Source organism: Orycteropus afer, unplaced genomic scaffold (genome assembly GCF_000298275.1).
Source record: "Orycteropus afer afer isolate SDZICR_OR568_19922 unplaced genomic scaffold, OryAfe1.0 scaffold00162, whole genome shotgun sequence".
Classification (NCBI taxonomy): Eukaryota; Metazoa; Chordata; class Mammalia; order Tubulidentata; family Orycteropodidae; genus Orycteropus; species Orycteropus afer.
The window spans coordinates 2,634,461-2,657,714 of NW_006921749.1; the positions used below are offsets into that span (position 1 = coordinate 2,634,461).

Here is a 23,254-nt window from a genome sequence, read left to right on the forward strand (position 1 = left end):
CCTGTGTTGTCTCTCCTCACCTGTAACCCTGGGGCTGACTGCTCTTCTGTCCAGGTTCAAGGCTTTTATCCCCTTTCTCCTGCTCTTCCGGCCTGCTACTCTGGCGTCCCTGCGTTGTTTCTCCTCACCTGTAAGCCTGGGGCTGACTGCTCTTCTGTCCAGGTTCAAGGCTTTTTTCCCCTTTCTCCTGCTCTTCCGGCCTGCTACTCTGGGCGGGCCTGAGTTTCCCTTCCTCACCTAATCCCTTCGGCTGACTGCTCTTCTGTCTGGGTTCAAGGCTTTTTTCCCCTTTCTCCTGCTCTTCCAGCCTGCTACTCTGGGTGGGCCTGAGTTTCCCCTCCTTACCTAATCCCTTCGGCTGATTGCTCTTCTGTCGGGTTCAAGGCTTTTATCCCCTTCCTTGCTCCTCTGGAAGGGATGAGTAAAGAAAAATAAGAAAAAGGACAAAAATAGTAATAATAATAATAATTTTAAAACAGGCAAAAATAAACCAAAGAAAAAAAAGGAAAAAACAAAAAAATCTGGGCAGGGCACCCAGGCTCTGTCTGAGCACACAGACTGGGATGGAATTCCTGCTGGCCTAGAAGGTGGGTGAGAGTAAGGGATGGCTGCACCTCTGTTCACCGAGAGGGTGTGGATATAAGAGTAACAAGGGTAATGTCACACTTTTCCAGGCGTCCGTGTCTGGAATGTCCTTGTGGTGTGTGGTAGTTATGTTTGTGTGTCAGCTTGGCTGGGCCTGGTCAAGTGGCTGGGCAGCTGGTGGTAGTTATTCCCCATGATGAGACTGGCAATCAATTCCATGGTGGGATCTACCACAAGCAGCTGAGTAGCTGCCTTTGGGATGTGGTCTGCTTCCTGTATATAAGGAGAAGCTTTGAGAATGGTCTCTAGCCTACGTCATGCTTGGACTCTGAATGTAGCCATGTCATTGCTCAGCAGCCTACTATGCTCTGACAACCTTGGGACTTACAATGAACCTAAGTTAATGGCCTGCTGTGTGGTTTGGTAACATCGGGACTGTACCTTTTTATTTGTCAACCTTGGGGCTTCTTAGCCTCAGCAGCCAGCAGCTGTCTGAGTGAAGAAACGCCTCTAGCTCCCGTTGGCTGGGAGCAGGAGGCAGAGCTGGACCCCAAGGTTGAGGAGCTTTCACTCAGCCCCTACAGCCTGGCACTTTGACCTTGGACTTAAAGCCTCCAAATTGTAAGAATAAACTCCTGCTTGTTAAGGCCATCCCATTTTGGTATATTTCCTGTCAGAGTGGTACCAGGTAACCAGAACATGATTCCTGGCAAGTGGAGCCTGTTCTTAAGTCCCTGAAATCTGGGAGAATGCTGTTACTTTAAATATCCAAAATGGTCAAACTGCTTGTAAACATTCAAAATGGTTGTACACTCCAGACAGGCAAAAGTCCATAGTTCATCCCGCCTTCTTCTTCGCTGCTTCCCCTTTTATTCACCAGGCACCAGAGTAGTCATCTGTATAGTCCCTGGCTAGCAGGGCTGATTTTTAGGTTAATTCTTAGGTCCTACCACCACTTGGCAATATCCAAGCTGTCTGTGCTGTCATGATTGCTGCCAGACTACAGCTCTGTATGTCTCCTTTTTTGGTGTTTTCTTGCAAATTCTTCTGCTAGCTGGAGTGTAGTCCACTTTTATATCCTTCCCTTCAAAGCTCAGGTGTCCAGGATTATCTTCTGTATCTGTGTTAATTGGTTCCCCTTTTCTTTGTTGAAGAGGGTCTGTGCAGTCTTTCTGCCTATTTTACCATCTTACCAGAACTATCCTTTTCATTGCCTCAACATGTAAACTTTTCTTTGGTCAGTAAGTTGAGTGCAGTCATAGGACTCACTTAGTTCGTTTCCCTTCACTTAAGGATTATTGTCCTTTGATCCTGACATTCAGTCTCCTGAGAGTTGGTACTTCATGTATTTTCTGCAGGTTTTTTTTTTTTTAATTTCATATGCAGGTTTAAATGTTGTCTCTTTCATTCTTTCATCAGAAACAAAGTTTTCTCTTTTATAATTTTTGAATGACCCAGAGTTAATGATTTATAGCCAAGCCACAGTGCAGGACATAAACACTTGCTACATCAGAATTTAATTTACTCTTGAGAGACATTCTTCATTTTTTTAATACAAGTTTTGAAAAATAATACTGAAAATTTACTCTCTCCTTGTTTTTACCCAAGGAGAAGGATGACTAGTCTAAAGTGGAATGGGATATAATGTAAAAGTGGGGAGAAAGTGGGGAAGATTGATTCTACTCATTTTGAACATTAGCAGATGTTTGAGAACTTGTCATAGGCCCGAGGTAAGTATTAAGCCTACTTGCTAGGCATGGATACAGGTAGGAGGTAGAGGAGTGTGTGGAGTTATGGATTTTGGAGAACTCTTAAGTTGTTTGCAATTTTATTATGTGTCTGTGTGTTACCTATCTATCTTTGTTGGGCATCTCCATGACAACCTGAAGACTCTGTGATTCACTAGAAGGACTCAAAGGACTCAGAAACTGTTATACTCATGGTTACAGTTTACTACAACCAAAACATTAAGATCAGAATTAGCAAAAGGAAAAAGCACATGGGACAAAGTCCAGGAGAAACCGGGTACAAGGTGCTGAGTATCCTCTCCCATGGAGTTGCCATTCATGGGAGTTCACTCGAGCCTTGGTGTTGAGGGTTTTTATTGGGCATCAGTCATGAGGTATGCAGCACCTGTATGACTGACCTCAGCTACTCAGAGTCCTGCTCCCTACCCCTACAGCAAGTACAGGTGTTTACCATAAATCATATTTTTAGGATAAACTTACCTAGTGAAGCCAGTAACAACATGATCCAAGGCCTTAGATGTACAAAGATAGGCATTTAACATAGATATAGCCTGGTTGAAGGCCTCAGGTATACAAAATAACTCTTATTAAGCAGAATATTCTAAGGATTCAGAAGTTATCTCCTAAGAGCTGACCAAGAGTCAGTCCTAAGGACAAGCCTGTTTTTGGAATGTGCAAGATTTGAGCAACCTAGGCCTGCTGAGTTAACCTTTCCTGAATACTATCTTACCTACTTACAAAACACCATGTTTTATTTAGATTTCATTATTATTTCCCAATTCCTTGATTCTCAGATCCTATTCAAGATACCACATTACATTTAGTCCTCAAACCTCCTTAGATTTCTGTGGCCTGTGATAGTTGGAGTATTTTATTGTTTTGATGACCTTGACAATTCTGAGGTATCTAGTCTGGTCTTTTGTATAATGTCTCTCTATTTGAGGTTCATTGATGTTTTCTTATGGTTAGTTTGTTGTTCTGTTTTTTTGGGGAGGAAGACCAGAGAGGTGAAATGCCTTTCTCTCACAACCTATTATAGATTGAATTGTGTTCCCCCAAAATTGTGGTAAATCTTTCTCTACCTGTGATTATAATGCCATTTGGGATATAAGTTTTCCTTTGTTAGGTTAATGAGGCCATATTAGTGTAAACCAAAAAAAAAAAAAACCTCCCTTACATCATGTTGATTCTGACTCATAGTGACCCCCTTTGGGTTTTCTGAAGTGGTGTAGCTTTACAGAAGTAGAGTGGCCCATCTTCCTTCTGTGGAGTAGCTGATGGATTTCAACCACTAACCTTCTGGTTAACAGTCAGTTGCCTTAGACACCACACCACCAGAGCTCCCTACTCAATCTCTTTTGAGATATAAAAGGAATAGATTGAGAGAGCAAACAAGCACTGATGAGGGAAAACAGATGCAACATCACATGAGATCTCCAAGAAACAGATGCTGAAATGAGACAAGGACCTTCCCCCAAATCCAACAGAGAGAAAAATACTTCTCCTAGAGTTGACATTCTGAATTTGGACTTCCTGCCTCCTAAACTGAGAAAATAAATTTCTGTTTCTTAAAGCCACTCAATTGTGATATTTCTGTTATAACAACACTAGATAATTAAGACCTATTAAGGAAGACCAAGAAGAAGAGATGATTTGAATTATGGTGTTAATGAAGAATGTTGAATATTAAACATACCGTGGACTGTCAGAAGAACAAACAAACCTATCTTGGAAGTACACCAGAATACTCCTTGAAAGTGAGGATGGTGAAACTTTGTCTCATGTACTTTGGGCGTGTTTACAAGATGGACCAATTCCTGGAGGAGGACATCATGCTTGGTAAAATAAAAATCTGCGCAAAAGAAAAAAGAACCTCAACGAGATGGTTTGACACAATAGCTGTAACAAGGGGCTTAAATGTAGCAGCAATAGTGACGATAACACAGGACTGGGCAGTATTTTGTTCTGTTGCACATAGGGTTGCTATGAGTCGGAACTGATTGGACTGCACTTAGCAGCAGCATCTAATTAGATAATTAAACCCACTGCCATCGAGTGGATTCTGACTCAGCGATCAACTGTTGGGTGTCCAAGGTGGTAAATCTATATGGAAGTAGATTGTCCTATCTTCCTTCCATAGAGTGGCTGGTGGGTTCGAACTGCCAACTTTCTGGTTAGCAGTCAGATGCCTTAGGGACTGTGCTACCAGAGCTCTTTATTAGGGGCTTTAAATGGTACAACCTCATTCATTCTCTTTGCTTGCTTTCTACATACCCTTCATACTTCTGCTTCAATGCCATATCATCTTGGAAGCCCAGTTTTTGCTCTTACAGCATCCTATACATTTTTTTTCTAGCACTTAAGTGAAATAATTCTTAATGTATCTGTTTAATTTGTGCCTGTCCTTCTGGATTGTAAGTTTTAGGTTGCAGAGATCATGCCAGTTTAGTTTATTGGTATATTCCTGCAATGTCTTGTGTAATTAGCATGCAGTACAATGAATGTATCTGACTGACTGAATGAATGAATAAATGAGTGACTAATGAAGAGATATATGAGATACTAAAACCTCTGCAAACCATGCCTGGAGGACTCTGGCTTTCTTAGTAACAGTAAATATGTTCCTGTAATGCATGAGCTCTCATATTTTTGAGAAACTATAAAAGATGGCACAGTTAGACATCTTCTACCCTATGACAGTCAATGTTTGCTCACTGATATGATCATCTAGGTTTGCTTAGTTCCCTGAAAGGTTTTTAACCTGTCTCATTAAATTCAATCTGTGCCTAACCTCAGATACATATCACATTTCTTAAGGATTTTCTTGGGGTATATTTTAGGCCCAGGCTCTTAAGTTAGTACTATTTCACTTAAACTCATACCCCCAGCTATTGCATGCAGCACACTCAGCAGCCAGGGGAAGCTTTGATAATAAAGTTAAATATTTTGTTGTTGTCTAAATATTCCTCATTAAGACTATATGAAGAAGAATGTGGCACCAGGATTGGAGGAATACTCATTAACAACCTGCAATACGCTGACGACACAACTTTCCTTGCTGAAAGTGAGGATGACTTGAAGCACTTACTGATGAAGATTGAAGACTACAGTCTGCAGTATGGATTGTACCTCAATATAAAGAAAACAAAAATCCTTACAACTGGACCAATAAGCAGCATCATGATAAATGGAGAGAAAACTGAATTTGTCAAAGACTTCATATTACTTGGTTCTATAATCAACACCAATTGAAGCAGCAGTCAGGATATCAGATGACATATTACACTGGGCACATCTGCTGAAAAGACCTCTTTCAGGTGCTGAAGAGCAAAGATATCTCCTTGAAGACTAAAGTGCACCTGACACAAGTCATGGTAATTCCAATTACATCATATGCATGTGAGAGCTGGACAATGAATAAGGAAGACCAAAGAAGAGTCGATGGTTTTGAGTTGTGGTGTTGGTGAAGAATACTGAAGGTACCATGGACTGCTGAAAGAACTAACAAATCTATCCTGGAATAAGTGCAGCCAGAATGTTCCTTGGAAGTAAGAAGGATCAGACTTCGTGTGACCTACTTGTTCATGTTGTCAGCAGGGACTATTCCCTGGAGAAGGATATCATACCTGGTAAAGAGGAGGGTCACTGAAAAAGGGGAAGGCCTTCAACAAGATGGATTGATACAGTAGCTGCAATGATGGGCTCAAGTATAGCAAGGATGGTGGAGCTGGCACAGGACTGGGCAGTGTTTCGTTCTGCTGTACTTAGGAGGGTCGCTATGAGTCGGAACTGACTCGATGGCACCTAACAACAGCAAGAAGATTTGTGTTGTAAGGATTGTTTCTAATAGCTCCTTTACTCTTTATTTGGGCTTTCTCCTCACACATGTTGACCTGAAGCCAACACATCAGTAGCAATCCTCTTACCCCCAACATCATGACTGCCTGGTCAACATCGGTTAATCTTCCCCATATGGGAGCTTCCTTTCTGATCTGTATCTCAGGACACAGAATCTTGAGCTGCTTATGAAGTTTACTTGTATGAGTTCGCTTAGCTTTCTGACAAAAAGAGGCCTTTTCTCTTTGTCTCTGATATAACAAAAATTTAGAGCACTTCTTTATCCAGCCTTGCCAGGGAAAGGTTTTTGTTTATGTAGAAATTTTTATTATCCATCAACCATCAAAGTAGCTCAGAGGAGTTTGAATTTATGACCCAACTATTGAGATAGATCTGAGCTACAAAATGTAATGCATATGTATAGCTCTTACACGCTGTAACATGTTGACTTTTTTTTTTCCCCACTAGTTCTGACCACACACACATGCTGGTTCATTCCTAACTCTTAAACTCTCTCCTAGTTTTTCTTTATCACATCCTCCTAACCTGTTCCCCTGCCACTTCTACCCTTTTTGGCTACTTTAGCTCTAATATAATACAAAAGAAATATGCATCTGTTTATTGATTACCCTATTTACCAAACTGGAAAGCCCAGGTGGTGCATACGTGTATATAGCAAAAGAGCCCTTCCATTTGAGGACATATGATTATTACTCACGCATATCACAAATTCCCAAAGAAAAATTTAATAATCAGAAGCAGGAAAACTCATGTTAAAATTTTTATTACTTAAAATTTTCTGGACCTGTCATATGATTTCTTTTAGTTTTAGGGCATTTGGTTATTTACTGCTCTGTATGATTGAGTTAAAATTCACTTGGGAAGCTTGTAAACATATGCTTAGCATCTGAGCTTGGGAGCCAAACCAGTAAAAATTCTGTTTCTTTCCTCTGTATCATTCATTTCCTTGAAGTTTTCCCAGTTCTGCTATTTCATAGTAAAATTGTTAGGAATTTCATAGAAAAATGGTAGTTCATCTTGGTAGTATCCTTCATTATTCAAAGTGTTTTCTGTTGATGACAGTGAAATCATTCAACAGGTTTGGTAAATTTGAGAAACCATAATATTTTAATGAGATATTAAGAATTTTCTAGGTGAAGCTTTATATTCTTTTCATGTTTTGAGTGTTTCTTTTTTATTATTGCTTTGTTTTTTTCTAGTGTAAAGTTTCCGTATTTTATCTGATTTTTCTTAGACAAAAATGGGTAGTTTTTTAAAAGCTTAATTTGGAAATGGCTAGCTGTTTTTAGGCTGAATTAAAGCATATGATATTGTGATTTAATGAAGCTTATTTAGATAATAATTTATTATTATATTTACAAGGTTTGACTTCATACATAACCAGATCTTTGAGGACAAATTAGTAAATTTATTAAAGTGTAATTGTATTCTAGTAATATTTTCTAAATTGAACCCAGGTTTTAATACACTATTAAACTGATTCTGAAATCTGTACAGTTTGAAATTTAGTTAAAATTTTTGTCTTAAGTTGATCATAATTTTCATACTTTGTTGTGTGTGTGTGTGTGTGTGTATGTTTGTAACCTGAATAACTCCCTTCTTTGTCATAATATTGTCATTTACTAATTCTGAGTTATAGGAGTTTCTCTCTTCAATAATCTTGTTATTAGTGAAGTTCTCATTGCCATTTATTAAAGAACAACAAATCCCTCAGTGTATACTATTGGTGACAAAGTTTTGGTGCATAGTTGTATATGTTCTTTCAATTGTGAGATGCTTTCAACCTAAGATTGCTTATGCAATATGGAAATAAGACACAAAAGAGGGGAAGTAATTTGGAGGGAAAATTTTCATGTTGGTAATTTTTTCTAAAAATAAATGAAGGCAAAATTCATATGGAATAAATGTCAAATACCTAATTTTAAGCATATCATGTGTTTGACTTGTTTGTTGCTTTGGCTTGCCTTCTATGAAATTTGAGATTTAAGCCTTTATCTTTTCAAATAATTTTCCTATTTCAATCACTTCTCTAAGGCTGAGACTGCAGTGGCACATATGTTAGATTTTTAACACTTCCCACAGGTTCCTTCATAAAGGCTTTGTTCAATTTTTTTCAAATCTTTCTCTCTAGTCTTTAGTTTCAATAATAGCTGTTGATCAGTCTTCAGATTTTTGATCCTTTTTCCTATCATCTCCATTTTACTTAAGAGCTTGTCCAATGAGTGTTTATTTTCAGATAGTGTTGTTTCAGTTCTAAAATTCTCATCTGGTTCAATTCTAAAATTTCCATTGGGTTCTTTGTAGTTACAAGTTCTCTGCTAAGAACTTCTCTGTTCTTTTCAACTGTGTTTACTTGTACCTCATGGTAAAAATAACATTTATCCTTACTTCATGTAGCATACTTACAAAGCTGCTTTAAAATCTTTGTTTCAGAATTCTAACATTTCAGTTACCTTAGACTAACTGGCATCTGTTGATTTTCTTTTGAGAGTTGATCACGCATATTTGGCTGATTTCTTTGTATGTCAAATGATTTTTGCTTCTACCTTGGACCTTGTGTCTGTTACATTGTATAGACTCTTGGTCATGTTATAATCTTTTGGGGGATTTTTGATTTTTGTTTCTTTTCTTTTAGCAGGCACTCTATCTAGTTGGAAGCTCTGGTGGCGTAGTGCCTAAGGCATTTGACTGCTAACCAGAGGGCTGGTGGTTCAAACCCACAAGCCACTCCTCAGTAGGAAGGTTGGGCAATCTACTTCCATAGTAATACTGACTTGGAAACGCAAGGAGGGGTTGCTATGAGCAGGATCCGACTCAGCGGCAGTGCATTTTTTTTTTTTTTTTTTGGCTGGGTTCAGACCACAAGTTCTGCCTTAGCTTCAGTGGGTCATGGTTCTAAACTCAGTTCAATATTGAAAGCCTTTGCTATGATTTAGTCTCTTGTTTGAGTAGTGTATGTCACTGAGGGGTTGGTTTCAGACTTGGGCATGACTTAAATATCACTGAAGTGTTCCTAGCCTTAGCTGTGCTGGTTTGGGGCTGCCCATTCGTTCACAGCTCAGGAGTGAACTAAAGACTTAGGCCAGCTTCATGTGCCAAATAAGGAATCCCCTTCACCACTTCTTGTATCTGGCTTCCTTCATTCTTTCTGGGCCCCTAGAGTTCTTTCTCCCCAGTTCTGGCTGGAAAAACAACATTTCTATCAGAAATGTTTTAATTACCTGCTCTGCTGCTCTATCCCTCTGTTCTTTGGCTAGAGCCCACCACTGAGGCTGAGAGAGAAAAGAGAAGGGAAAAACCGCAGGATACTTAGCCCCTCCTACTAACCTTGTGTATGTCACCGATCTACATTTTCACTTCCATCACAATGTATCTGCTTTTCTTTACTTTTCAGAGACCTCAGATATTTTTTTGTATTTTGTCTAAAGTTTTAATTTTTAATCAGTTTGAAGGCTCATGACACCATAACAGAACTGGAACATCAATTTGGTTTTTAAATCCTTACAATGTATTTTTTAAACAATGGGAAAATATTTTTTGGCTTTTCACTATGTAAAACTAATGGCTCTTATTTATTTATTTTCCCTTAGATCTAACATTTGCTCCTTCTTAATCTTGCTGTATCTCATTAAAGTAGCATCTAGAAACGTATTTATTTTTGTTTTGGACTTTGGATGTTGAATTTTTTCACATTTCTTTCTGTATCATGTAGTATCCTCAATAGTTTATTGTGATTTCTAAACAAATACATGTATTTTTTACATTTGAATAGTTGCAAAATTAGTATATGGCCCAACAGAGATTTCGAAACAGTACAGTCTTTTCATTACTGCTTGATTAATTGCCCTCACATGGAGGTTTGTTAGTATGAAAAGATAAAATGAAAAGTACTCTTTATTATAGTATTTTCTGGAAAATAATACTTTCAAAAGAATTTTTGTCCCTGGTATCGTAAAATTTGACACCCAGCAAATGAAGATTTTGCCTCATAGGTGTACACGTTAAAAACATTGTCAGTCTCTCTGGAACTACTGAATTCCTCTCCTGTAGTAATTCTCCCACTGACTATGCCCATTTTATTAATTTATATTTCACTCCCCTTGGCTCCCCTTGGAACTTGTCCGTTAAAGTTTTTCACCTGATCATCAGGTTGTTTGGTTTCTATGATTGTAATTGGAGTTGAGCTTTTTTTTGTTGTTGTTTCTTTTTCTCCATTTTGTATGTTGCTGTATACTTGTCCGGAGATTAGTATAAGATATCTGTGGGGGCTTTTCCCTTGGGAAATTTATCTCACTGCTCTGTCTGTACTTGTTTGATAGCTGTTCCTTTACTTTTAATTTTATTATTAATTCAAAATGTTACAAAACCATATGTAAGCAGCTGTTTACTGGTTTCATTAGGGTAAGATAAAAAAGAAAGGACCCAACTATTACCAAGAATACTTTAGGTTAGATTGTAGGAATAATTTTGTCTCAGTTATGATATTGTAACATTAAAAAGAAACTTCGGGAATTTTTAAAATTTTAACAAAAGCATAAAATAGTGTTTGTTGAAAAATGTGAGGTATTGAAAGATGAAATACTGTCTGAAGGTAGAGTAGTGAACCAGCTAGTTTTTGAATTCCCATTATAGTTATAGGATTTTATGATTTCATACTGGTATTTCTCTTACAGACCAACTTTTCCCATGACTTTCTATGCATTAGGACTCTTAAACTTGATTTGTATTTATTTTTGAATAAAGATCTTCATTTATTTGGCATTCAGGTGCAAAATCAATATGCTTGCAGAAAACTTGATTTTTGCCTTTAGTTTAAGAAATGTAGTAATCAGACAAAAAGAAAAGAAAAAAAAAAAAGAAAATGATAGTAATTAAGTATGGCTCATTGTTTTGGTACTCTAGTTCTGCTCTTAACAGGAGATACCACAAGTGTATGGTTTTAATAAACAGAAGTTATTCTCTTACAGTTTAGGAGGCTAGAAGTCTGAGTTCAAAGTGCCAGCTCTGGGGGCTGGTTGAACGCCTCTCGACCTTGGGCTTCACCTCTGCCTCTTGCTCCCAGTCCACTGATGCTGGAGTCTTTTCTTAACTCATGCAGCTTCTGGCTGCTGAGGCTGATAAACTCAAGGTCAACAAATAAAATGGCATGGTACCATGATTACCAAACAACATGACAGATACCTAGTTCAAGCCTAGAGATAGTCCCAAGGTTGGCAGGAAACATGGCAGGCTGCTGACTGAAGACCTGGCTACATGCAGAGTCCAAGCATGCCAAAAAACTCCAGAGACCTTTCTCAAAACTACTATTTATGTACTGGAAACATACCACATCCCTAAGACAGTTACTCAGCTGCTCCAGTAGATTCCATCATGGAGTTGATTACTAATCTGCATCATGAGGAATAACTACATCCATCTGCCCAGCCACTCAAGACTAGGCCTAGCCAAGTTGACATATAACCTTAACTACCACAATTCCACCCCTTGTCAACTTTGGCATCTGTACACATCTCCTTAATTGGGTGGCTCCAGTCCCCTAATTCATCTGAGGTGATGACTTCATTCTCTTGGCTTGGCAGGCCCCATTCCTCTGCTGCCTGGGCATGGCAGCCATGCCCCCTCTCGTTTGGGCAGTGGTTATGGCCCCATTTTCCTGGTCCTCATGTATGGTAGCCCAACATTGAAGAACCAAGTTGGTGAAGGTCTGACCCTTAGAAACCTAGCAGACTGTGGTGGCTTAACCCCCAGAGGCCATGGTCCTACTCATTGAGGCTGAGGCAGCTCTGCTTCCTACTTCCTTGGTCTCTCACTTGTTGCTAATTAATGCCCAAATACAACCCACTCCGCCAGAAATCTTTCTACCCCAAAAGCACTTAGCTTCCTCACTTCATGAGCTGGTAAGGGTGTCACTGTCTCATACCAGTATCTTGGCTCTGCTGCTGCTGTCATCTCTCTGCCGGGATCTCTCTGTCAGGGTGTCGGGTCAAGGATGCACTCCACTCCTGCTTCTACATTTTAGGTATCTGTCAGAGCAGCACCCCATTCTCGGTACCGAATTCTGTTTTGGTTCTCTAGTGCCGCTGTAACAGGAGGTATCATAAGTGTATGGTTTTGACAAATAGGAGTTTATTCTCTTACAGTTTAGGAGGCTGGAAGTCGAGTTCAAAATGCCAGTTCTAGGGACTGTTGAAGCCCCCTCGACCTTGGGCTTCAGCTTTGCCTCTTGCTCCTGGCCCATCGAAGCTGGGCCTTTTCTTAACTCAGGTACCTGCTGGCTGCTGAGGCTGACAAATTGAAGGTTGACAAATACAGTGGCACAGTACCAAGATTACCAAACAGATCACAAGTTCAAGTCCAGAGACAGTCCCAAAGTTAGAAGGAAACATAGCAGGCTGCTGACTGAAGACTTGGCTACATATAGGGTACAAACCATGCCAAAAGCCTGCAGAGACCTTTCTCAAAACTTCTCCTTATGTATTAGAAGCAGAACACATCCCTAAGGCAGCTACTCAACTATTCCAGTAGATTCCACCATGGAATTGATTACCAATCTCATCATGAAGAATAACTACATCCAGTTGCCAGCCACTCAAAACCAGGCCCAGCCAAGCTGACACATAACTGTAACTACCACATTCATGAAGCTACCCATTACCTCTATTTTAATCCCCAATCTACAGTCTAACCAAAGTGATTTTCTAGAAATATAAATACAAAAAAAAAAGGACTGCCATCAAGTTGATTCTGACTCATAGTGACCCCCATTGGGTTTCTGAGGTGGTACATTTTTATGGAAGTAGATTGCCCAGCCTTTTTTCTGTGGAGTGCCTGGTGGGTTTGAACTGCTAACCAATAAGATCATGTCATTTACCTAATTAAATATTTGTAGCTCTTTCTCTCAGAGGGTAAAGTCTTCATTTTATTATTTTCATGGTCTTCATGATGTGATCTCTTCTTGGTTCTACATGGTTTTATGGTTCCCTATGTTGCTGACCTCCCTTGTTTCTGTTGCCCTCCTGGCTGTCTTTAATTCTAGCAATTCTGAATTACTTTTAGTTCCTCTAGTGTATAATGCTTTTTTCTCCTTCCTCTTTTCCATTTACTGTTATATTAGCTGGGTAATTATTATATGTTCATCAGGAACCACCTTAAACACCTTAAATGTAATTTCTGAAAAGCTTTATCTGATCATATATTTATACTTTCTGTCCTTTTAGCATATGTCACACTATATAATAATTGCCTACTTATGGAAATATGCTCATTTATGGAAATATGGGCAAGAAAACTCAATGTAGGTAGAAACTATTGAGCTCTCGGGAGCCACCCTAATGTTAAGTAGATACCTAGTCAATATTTGTTGGATTAAACTGAGTAGTAGACTTTCTGACATAACTCACTCAGTCTTTGTTTTCTCACTGGTCTTAAACTTTCTGTCTTTATCCTTTTATTCTCTTTTCCTACCCCGTCAGAGAACAATGTCTGCTTGGGAAGATAAATACTTAACTAACTAAAATGCAGAGTGGAAAATATGATTGTGGTAGAGAAGGATATTAACTGTCTTCCAAGAATTTTAGTTGTCAAAGAAGAAGATGTGATTCAACATTAAGTAGAAACAATATCAAAATAAGGTTTTGAAGGATAGGGAGAAACAATGAATATTGGTGAACTGAGGGAAGAACATAGTGAAGGATACATTTAAGACAGGAATAGAGATGGAAACTGAAAAAGCCAGAGCTCAAATTGTCAGAAGATAGGTAGGAGACAGGATTGTTTCACTTTTCTACTGGTTCTTCTGACCTTCAGAACAATGGACCAAGTCTTGAGCAGAATATGTCACAAAGTGGATGTCGGTTTTTTGGTTTTCTTGCCTATTCAGTCAACAGTCAGTTTTCCAATAAGAACATCAAACTTCTTTTAAGATACAAGCTGCCTCCAACTCTTGGACTAGGTGGCAGTTTGCTACTACTTCCACATCCATTATTAAAGAGAAAACCTCTCAAAATGTAGATTTTTTTTAAAAATAGTTTATTTTGGTTGTTTTCAAAATATATCTTTCATAGAGGTGCTTCAGGGTTTAATATCAGTTTTTAACTTTATTTTGAAGCCTGTTTTTAATAAAGACTTGTTATAAAACAGATTAAGAGGCAAATAGTCTTGAATGTATTAAATGCCAAAGTTTATCGCATTGGAGATTATCAGGTTTGTACTGCCATGTTTATTCATTTTCATGAAGACCTGGAGAAAGAATTATTCCTAGCTATTGTTGTTATTAGGTGCCATCGAGTCAGCTCTGACTCATAGCGACCCTATATACAACAAAACAAAACATTGTCTGGTCATGCACCATCCTCACAGTCCTTGCTATAATTGAGCCCATCATTGCAGCCAGTGTGTCACCCCATTTCATTGAGGGTCTTCCCCTTTTTTGTTGACACTCCACTTTACCAAGCATGATATCCTTCTCCACAGAATGATCTCTTCTAGCAACACGACCAAAGTAGGTGAGATGAAGTCTGGCCATTCTTGCTTCCAAGGAGTTTTCTGGCTGCACTTATTCCAGGACAGATTTGTTCATTCTTCTGGTATCCTTGGTACCCTCAGTATTCTTCACCCAGACCACAACTCAAAGGCTAAATGGTCCAGTTGTGAGGATTTTCGTTTTTTTTTTTTGTGTTGAGATGTAATACATACTGCAGGCTGTAGTCTCTAATCTTCTTCAGTAAGTGCTTCCAAGGAGCATTCTGGCTGTACTTCCTCCAGGACAGACCTGTTAGTTTTTTAGCAGTCCACGGTACTTTCAGCATTGTTCGCCAACACCACAGCTCAAAAGCATTAACTCTTCTTTGGTCCTCTTTATTCACTGTCCAGCTCTCACATGCATATGAGGTGATTGAAAATACCATGGCTTATGACAGGCGCACCTTAGTCCTCAAGGAGACATCTTTGCTCTTCAGCACTTGAAAGAGGTCCTTTGCAGCTGTTCATCTGATGTCCTGACTGCTGCTTCCATTGGCATCAATTGTAGCCAATGTGAAGCATTGTGAAGTCTTTGACAATTTCAATCTTTTCTCCATTTATTATAATGCTGCTTATAGGTCCAGTTGTGAGGATTTTTGTTTTCTTTATATGGAGGTATAATCCATACTGCAGACTGAATTCTTCAATCTTCATCAGTTAGTACTTCAAGTTATCTTCACTTTCAGCAAGCAGAGTTGTGTCATCAGCATATCAAAAGTTGTTAATTATTCTTCCTCCAATCCTGATGCCACGTTCTTCTTCATATAGTCCAGCCTCTTGGATTATTTGCTCAGCGTATAGATTGAATAAGTATGGTCAAAGGATACAACCATGACACATTCCCTTCTTGATTGTAAACCATGCAGTGTTCCCTTTTTCTGTTTGAACAACAGCCTCCTGGTCTATGTACAGGTTCCACATGAGTACAATTAAGTGTTCTGAAATTCCCATTCTTCTCAGTGTTATTCACAATTTGTTATGATCCACATAATCAAGTGCTTTTGCATGGTCAGTAAAACACAAGTAAACATCTTTCTAGTATTCTTTGCTTTGAGCCAAGATCCATCTGACATCAGCAATGATATCCCTTGTTCCACATCTTCTTCTGAAACCAGCTTGTATTTCTGGAAATTTTCTGTCAATATACTGGTGCGGCTGTTTTTGAATTATTTCCAGTAAGATTTTACTTGGGTGAGATATTAATGATATGGTTCAATAATTTCCACATTCTTTGGGATCACCTTTCTTTGGAATGGGTACAGATATGGATCTCTTCCAGTCAGTTGGCCAGGTAGCTATCTTCCAAGTCTCTTGGCGTAACAGAGTTAGTGCCTCCAGTTGGGGATCCGTTTGTTGAAACATCTCAGTGTGTATTCCATCCATTCCTGGAGCCTTATCCTTCACCAGTTCTTTCAGTGCAGCTTTGACTTCTGCCTTCAGTACCATTGGTTCTTGATCACATGCTACCTCCTGAAATGGATGAAGATCGACCAGTTCTTTTTGGTACAGTGACTCTGTGTATTCCTTCCATCTTCTTTTGATGTTTCCTCCATCATTCAATATTTTGCCCATAGAATCTTTCAGTATTGCAACTCGAGGCTTAAGTTTTTTCCTCAGTTCTTTCAGCTTGAGAAATGCTGAGCATGTTCTTCCCTTTTGGTTTTCTAACTCCAGGTCTTTCCACATTTCATTATAGTAATTGGATTTGTCTGCTCGAGCTGCTCTTTGAAATCTTCTGTTTAGCTCTTTGATCTTGTCATTTCTTCCATTTGCTTTAGCTACTCTTCTCTGTTCAAGGGCAAATTTCAGAGTCTCTTCTGACATCCATTTTGGTCTTTTCTTACTTTCTTATTTTTTTAATGACCTCTTGCTTTCTTCACGAAAGATGCTCTTGATGTCATCCGACAGTTCTGATTTTCGGTCATTGGTGTTCAATGCATCAAATCTGTTCTTTAGATGGTCTCTAAATTGAGGAGGGATGTATTCACGGTCATATTTTGGCTCTCGTGGACTTGTTTTAGTTGTCTTAAACTTCAAGTTGAACTTGCATATGAGCAGTTGATGGTCCATTCCACAATCAGCTCCTGGCTTTGTTTGGGCTGAAGATATTGAGCTTTTCCATCGCCTCTTGCCACAAATGTAGTCAATCTGATTCCTGTGTACTCCCTTTGGTGAAGTCCATATGTATAGCTGCCGTTTGTGTTGTTGAGAAAAGGTATTTGCAATGAATACGTTGTTGGTCTAGCAAAATTCTGTCATGCAATCTCCATTGTTATTTCTGTCACCAAGGCCAAGGCCTCACCATGCTTGTGAGGCTGTTGAAAATATAGTGGCTTGGGTCAGGCACACCTTAGCTTTCAAAGTGACATCTTTGCTCTTAAACTCTTTAAGGAGGTCTTTTGCAGCAGAAATGCCCAGTGTAGTACATTGTCTGATTTCTTAACTGCTGCTTTCATGGGCAGTGATTGTGGAGCCAAGTAAAGTGAAATCTCTAACAACTTCAATCTTTTCTGCATTTATCATGATGGTACTAATTGGCCCAGTTGTAAAAATTTTGTTTTCTTTATGTTGAATTGTATTCCATACTTAGGGCTGTAGTCTTTCATCAGTAAGTGCTTCAAGTCATCTTCACGTTGAGTAAGCAAAGTTATGTCATTTGCATAGTGTAGGTTGTTAATGAGTTTTCCTGCAATCTTGATGCCACATTGTTCTTCATATAGTTCAGCTTCTTGGATTATTTGTTCACTATACAGATTAAATAATTATGATGAAAGGATGCATCCCTGACACACACCCTTCCTGATTTTATACCATACACTGTCCCCCTTTTCTGTTCGAATGACTGCCTCTTGGGCTATGTAAGGTTCCTCATGAGCATAATTAAGTGTTCTGGAATCCCCATTCTTCGCAGTGTTCCCTTCAAAACTCTCAAGTATAGATTTGTAACCTTTCCCGTTTGTCGTCTTCATCTGCCGCTGATTACCTTTGTTCAAGCCCAGTGTTTCATTTTTCATATTTTTTCAAAGTATGTTTGCATTAGGTCCATTATTGCTCTCCACACACTTTCTCCCTTCTCCAAATGTGAGTAAATCTCAGTTTTTAGATTATCATTCTTCAAAGACTTGATCACAAAGATGATCCTGAACTCCTTACTATAGTTTACAGGTGTCTCTGCTATCTGGCTTAAGCTTTTTTTCTTTTTTTCTTTCATTCAAATCTCTTTCCTCTTACTGTCTTCATACATCCTTGATTCTGAACCTTCCTTCATGTTTTGACCTCTATCACACTAGATACTTGTTTTCCCATTTCCAGATCTCATCCATCCTTTAAGACTTGGCTTTCAGATTTGCCTTCTTGGTGGAAACAGTCTTCCTTTCTTGTTGTTGTTGTTATGTGCCATCGAGTCGGACCCGACTCATAGAGACCCCTCCTTGGGTTGCCAAGGCAGTATCACTATGGAAGTAGATTGCCCAACCTTCCTTCCAAGGAGTGGCTGGTGGGTTTGAACTGCCAGCCTTCTGGTTAGCAGTCAAGTGCCTAAGGCCCTAGGAACTCCCAAAGGCTTGTTCTGCTTCTTTGAATTAATGTGCCTGTTCTTCAAAGTCTTGATTCCTATCTCATTCTTCTGTTTCTTATGTACATTATCTGGTACTTAGTTGCTTCTTATAAAAAAAAAAAAAAACCAAACACACTGCCATCAAGTCAGACCTGACTCGTAGTGACCCCTCCTTGGGTTTCTGAGGTTTCTACGGAAGTAGATTGCTCAACCTTCCTTCCAAGGAATGGCTGGTGGATTTGAACCGCCAGCCTTCTGGTTAGCAGTCACATGCCTTAGGCACTATGCCACCAGTTGCTTTTTAGTACGTATTTATTAAGTAAATGAATATATGAAGAACTATTTTGTTTTGGAAGATGGGGCAATCTACTTCCATAGTGATGCTGCCTTGGAAACCCAAGGAGGGGTCTCTACGAGTCAGGTCTGAGTCGATGGCACATAACAACAACAACAACAATTTTGTTTTGGAATTATTTTTCAGTTTAGAAAAAGTAACAAAATTTTAATGTGCTTTATTAATATACCAAAGACAAAAGATGATGAGTACCTTCTTGATAATGATGTTTTGTGCTGGCAAGTTGATTCCAATTCAGAGCAACCCTTTATGACAGAGTAGAATTGCTTCCTAGGTATTCCTAGGTTGAAAGTTTCATAGAAGCAGATAGCTAGGGCTTTTTTGTCATGGAGCTGCTTGTGGGTTTGAACCTCTAACTTTTTGGTTATCAGTGGAGTGCTTACCCATTGCACTACTAAGGCTCCTTATATGTTCCATAAGGACCTACAGAAGTATGAATAATTTTTCTAAGAAAGAAGTTAGATGTGTAGATGGGACCTTGAGGCCATTAGTGGTTCATTGGTCAAATTTTCCATTCATGTAGGTGACCCAGGTTTGATCCTTGCCAATACACCTCATGCACAGCCACCACCCATCTGTCTATGGAAGCTTAAGTGTTGCTATGATGCTGAACAGGGCTCATTAATTGGAGCTTGGAAAAAAGACTTAAGAGGTCTACTTCTGAAAAGCAGTCACTGCAAACTATATATAACAGTCTGGTCCATAACCAATCATGAGGATGGTGCAGGACTTTCAGTGTTTTGTTCTGTTGTGCACGGGGCAGCCATCAGTTGGGGATTGACTCAGGTGACTAACAACAAAAGATTAGACCTTGGATCACTGATTTAAACCGTTTACAGACAGATAAAACCTCATTTTTTAAAGACATCTAGATGATGTGTTGGTGGTTCAGTGTTAGAATTCTTGCTTTCCATGCAGGAGACCTGGGTTTGGTTCCTGGCCAATTCACCTCATGTACAGCCACCAACTGTCTGTCAGTGGAGGTTTGCTGTTATTATTGTGCTGAACAGGTTTCAGTGGTGCTTCCAAACTAAGACACGCTAGGAAGCGTGATGATCTACTTTGTAAAACCAGCCAATGAAAACCCAGTGGATTACAGATGTCTGATCTGCAGCCAATCATGGGGCTAGCTCAGGATTCATTCCATTGTGCATGGGGTTGCCATAAGTCTGGGATCAATTCAATGGCAGCTACTCACAACAGCAATAGGTAGTCAGTACACTTAACAGTATGTTCAATCATTTACATATTTATTTACACAAGACTTGTGAGAAGAACCACATTTATCTTGGTATTTCTATAATATGGATCTCACATTTTATATACTCTTAATTTACTTGATATTATTGGCATTGTTTTTAGGATCTTCTTAATTCTTAAATGGTATTATACCTGCTTACAATTTTTAGTAAATGATAGGTTTTTCTTTTTTCCTCCATTTTAGAACCTCTATTTGTCTTAGCAAAATGCATTTTTAGAAAATGTTCTGTTTTTCAGGTATCCTGGTCAGATATAGGAGGATTGGAAGATATCAAACTGAAATTGAAACAGGCTGTGGAGTGGCCCTTAAAACATCCAGAATCTTTCATCCGGATGGGTATTCAGCCACCTAAAGGAGTTCTCCTATATGGGCCGCCTGGATGCTCTAAAACAATGATAGCAAAGGCTTTGGCCAGTGAGAGTGGACTTAATTTCCTAGCTATAAAGGTAATGTGTTAAATTTTTTAATGGCTTTTCTCTTCCCTGCTGCCTCCCTCCCATCTTCAGGAGAAAATGTAAAGACATCTTAAAGAGCAATGGATTTTTATTTGAGGTTAATGGCACTAAACAGAAGAGAGAAAAGAAATTAGTGCACATAATCAGCAAACTATGGTGGATAATGAGAAGACCGCTTTATTTAGCTCCTTGATTCTCACTGTTTCCTACACTTAGGTGTAACAGGAATTGATCTCTAGTTTCTACATTTTTTAATTGTACCAATGACTTTGGCTTAACCAAGACCTAATTATAAAAATGTTTGTGAATTTGCTATTCCATAGGCTTAGAATTTTTAAATAAATTAGATACTATATACCATAAAACTCTATCTAAAATTTTTTAAAACATCTTTCTATAGTCAGAGTATATATGTGTCTGAAGTCTGTCTGTTCTTTAAGAACCAGTATTTTCAACACAACCATTAGCATTTGCATATTTCTATTATCTATTCTTTGGAGGAAGGTATTATAGCATGAAGGTACAGAGAAAGAATTTCTACAGTAATCAATTACACTTAATAGCTGCTGCAGAGTTCTGTGGCATTTTTTTTTTTTTTTTTTTTCAGTTTAAAGGATGGGGTAATGAGTGAATTTTACATTTCAAGAGACATCATCTTGAATTTTTCGTTCCTGTTCTCTTATCTCTTGGAATGGGCTTGGTCATTAATACTGGCATTTCTGACTTTTTTTTTTTTTTTGCTGTCATCTCTATTTTTATTCTTATTTTGTATATTCACGTATTTGAATTTTTCTTGTCTGTCTGGTGGCGTTGTGCTAAGGTATTTGACTGCTAACCAGACGGCTGGAGGTTCAAACCCACCAGCCACTCCTTGGAAGAAAGGTTGGGCAATCTATTCCTTAGTGATACCACCTCAGAAACCCAAGGAGGGGTTGCTGTGAGTTGGATCCCACTCGATGGCAGTGAGTTTGTTTGTTTGTTGGAAATCTAAGACATACTTGATGGGGACTTAACTCACAATTTTTTAGACCTGAATCTTAAAGAAGAGCATTTATATTTTTTTACAAAGTAGTATTTCGTTTTTGTTGAAGCCAATAGTTTCAGATACTACCAGGACTGCTTTCTCACCTGTCCTGGGATAACTTAGATTGGGATAAATTAGTTTAATTAAAAATTTTCATTAAGACTTTTGAGTATACAACCTTTCAGAAATTAAGGCGTTTCACTTTTAGTTGTTTTTCGTTGTGGGAAAATGATGAAGACTCTTTGAAAGTTTTTTCTTACACACTATTTATGTGAAGGCTGGTGGTTCAAACCTACCAGCGACTCCTCGGAAGGAAGATAGGACAATCTACTTCCATAGTGATACTGCCTCAGAAACTCAAGGAGGGGTCACTGTGAGTCGGATCTGACTCGATGGCACATAACAACAACGTTTATGTAAAATTACTTGCCATAAGACTAGTAATTTGAGCTTTTTCATTAAGTTTTAGTTCTTTTAGCTCACAAAAATAAGTGAAGCTAAGAAATTACCTTAAGAAATTGAGTTCAGTAATAGCTTCAAGATTATTATATATCTTAGGTACTAATTGTTATTTAATATGGATTTTTATTCAGTATAGAATTTATGTAGTTTGACAGATTGTTCAGTATTGAGTCTTGGTGGAGAGTATATCTAATGGGCAATGTATGTTCATTTTGCTGTTCTTTCAACTTTCATATATGTTTAAAATTGTTTAAAATAAAACGTTGAGAACATAAAAAGTTTGTTTTTCTCCAGCATTTTCATTAGTCCTTTCTTTTTGATTTAACTTATGCTTATGAGGAGAGTTGAAGTAGCTTATGTACGGAGAAGTAGTCCAAGAAGTTGGTTATAAAACTCTCTTCTTTCTAGTTTAGTTTTCTATGAAGAAAAGTGTTACCTTTTAGTTCCACAATACATTTTTTTTTTTTTCCCCAAGGGACTTAAGTGTTATAATTAAATTTGAGCTTTTGAAATAACAAATCTTTCACATTTTGAAAGTGGTTAGGAAAGAAGTAGGTATACACTGAAATATCATAGCCAGTTGAGAAACACAAGTATTTGAGATATATTGAAAGGAAAAACTCCCTAAAACATTTCACTGTGGTAATTATCCTTAGTCCCCAAAATAAAGATTTTTGATAGAAGGCTTTGAACACTTTTTCTCTGAGTTAATGAAAGAACTCTTTAACTTCTTTTGTGGATCTTTTCTAAATGATTCAGGGATATATATATATTCTACTCAGAACTGAGATTTCACCTTGGTTTGTGTGAGCTCTTAATATCCTCTGGCATATGTATGTGCTTTTGTGCAGATTGCAGCACTTGACATATGCTTAAGTTTAGTTTGTCATCTGGGTCAATTATTTCAAAATATTTTCCAGTTGAAATTTCCTCTCTGCTTCTCTCTTGCTTTTGGCTTGAGTATTAGAGTAATAGATTAATTGCCCTTGGATAGCTAGGCTGTTTTATTTTATGAAGAATTGTCAGATTCTGGAAGAAGGATAGTTAGGCCTCTGACAGAGATTTTCAGCAAGTCCTTTATTAGTTGTATTGGTGAGTACAGGAATACAATGTGTTTAGTGTACCCTTGACTTATTGGGAAATTTTCTTGTATTTGCTTTAGAGATAAATAGTACAAAATATATTCTATTTTTTCAGAATAACCTGTTGTTTAGTCTAAGCAGTGCACATTTCAATGTAATTATTGTTCCTTCTTTAACTAAATCCTCTACTGTTCTGTTATCAAAGGTATAAAATAATCTGAATTTGGTAAATGCCAATTTCATCTCTAAGCCACTGTTTTCAGTTTATGTAAGTGATAGAGTGCCATATTGCAGATATTCACTGGAAAAGTGCAAAGATACTTCTTTTAATACAGAATGATTAAAATT

At 38.3% G+C, this 23,254-nt stretch overlaps 1 protein-coding gene across 1 annotated transcript in view; it reads left to right on the forward strand.

The window, feature by feature from the left end:
* SPATA5 (spermatogenesis associated 5) overlaps positions 1 to 23,254 on the forward strand; it is a 594,939-nt gene that overhangs the window by 144,807 nt on the left and 426,878 nt on the right. The window contains exon 11 of the mRNA XM_042781734.1: positions 20,120 to 20,329. Within this exon, the coding sequence (XP_042637668.1) occupies positions 20,120 to 20,329 (210 nt within the window). The remainder of the gene's footprint in view (positions 1 to 20,119; positions 20,330 to 23,254) is intronic.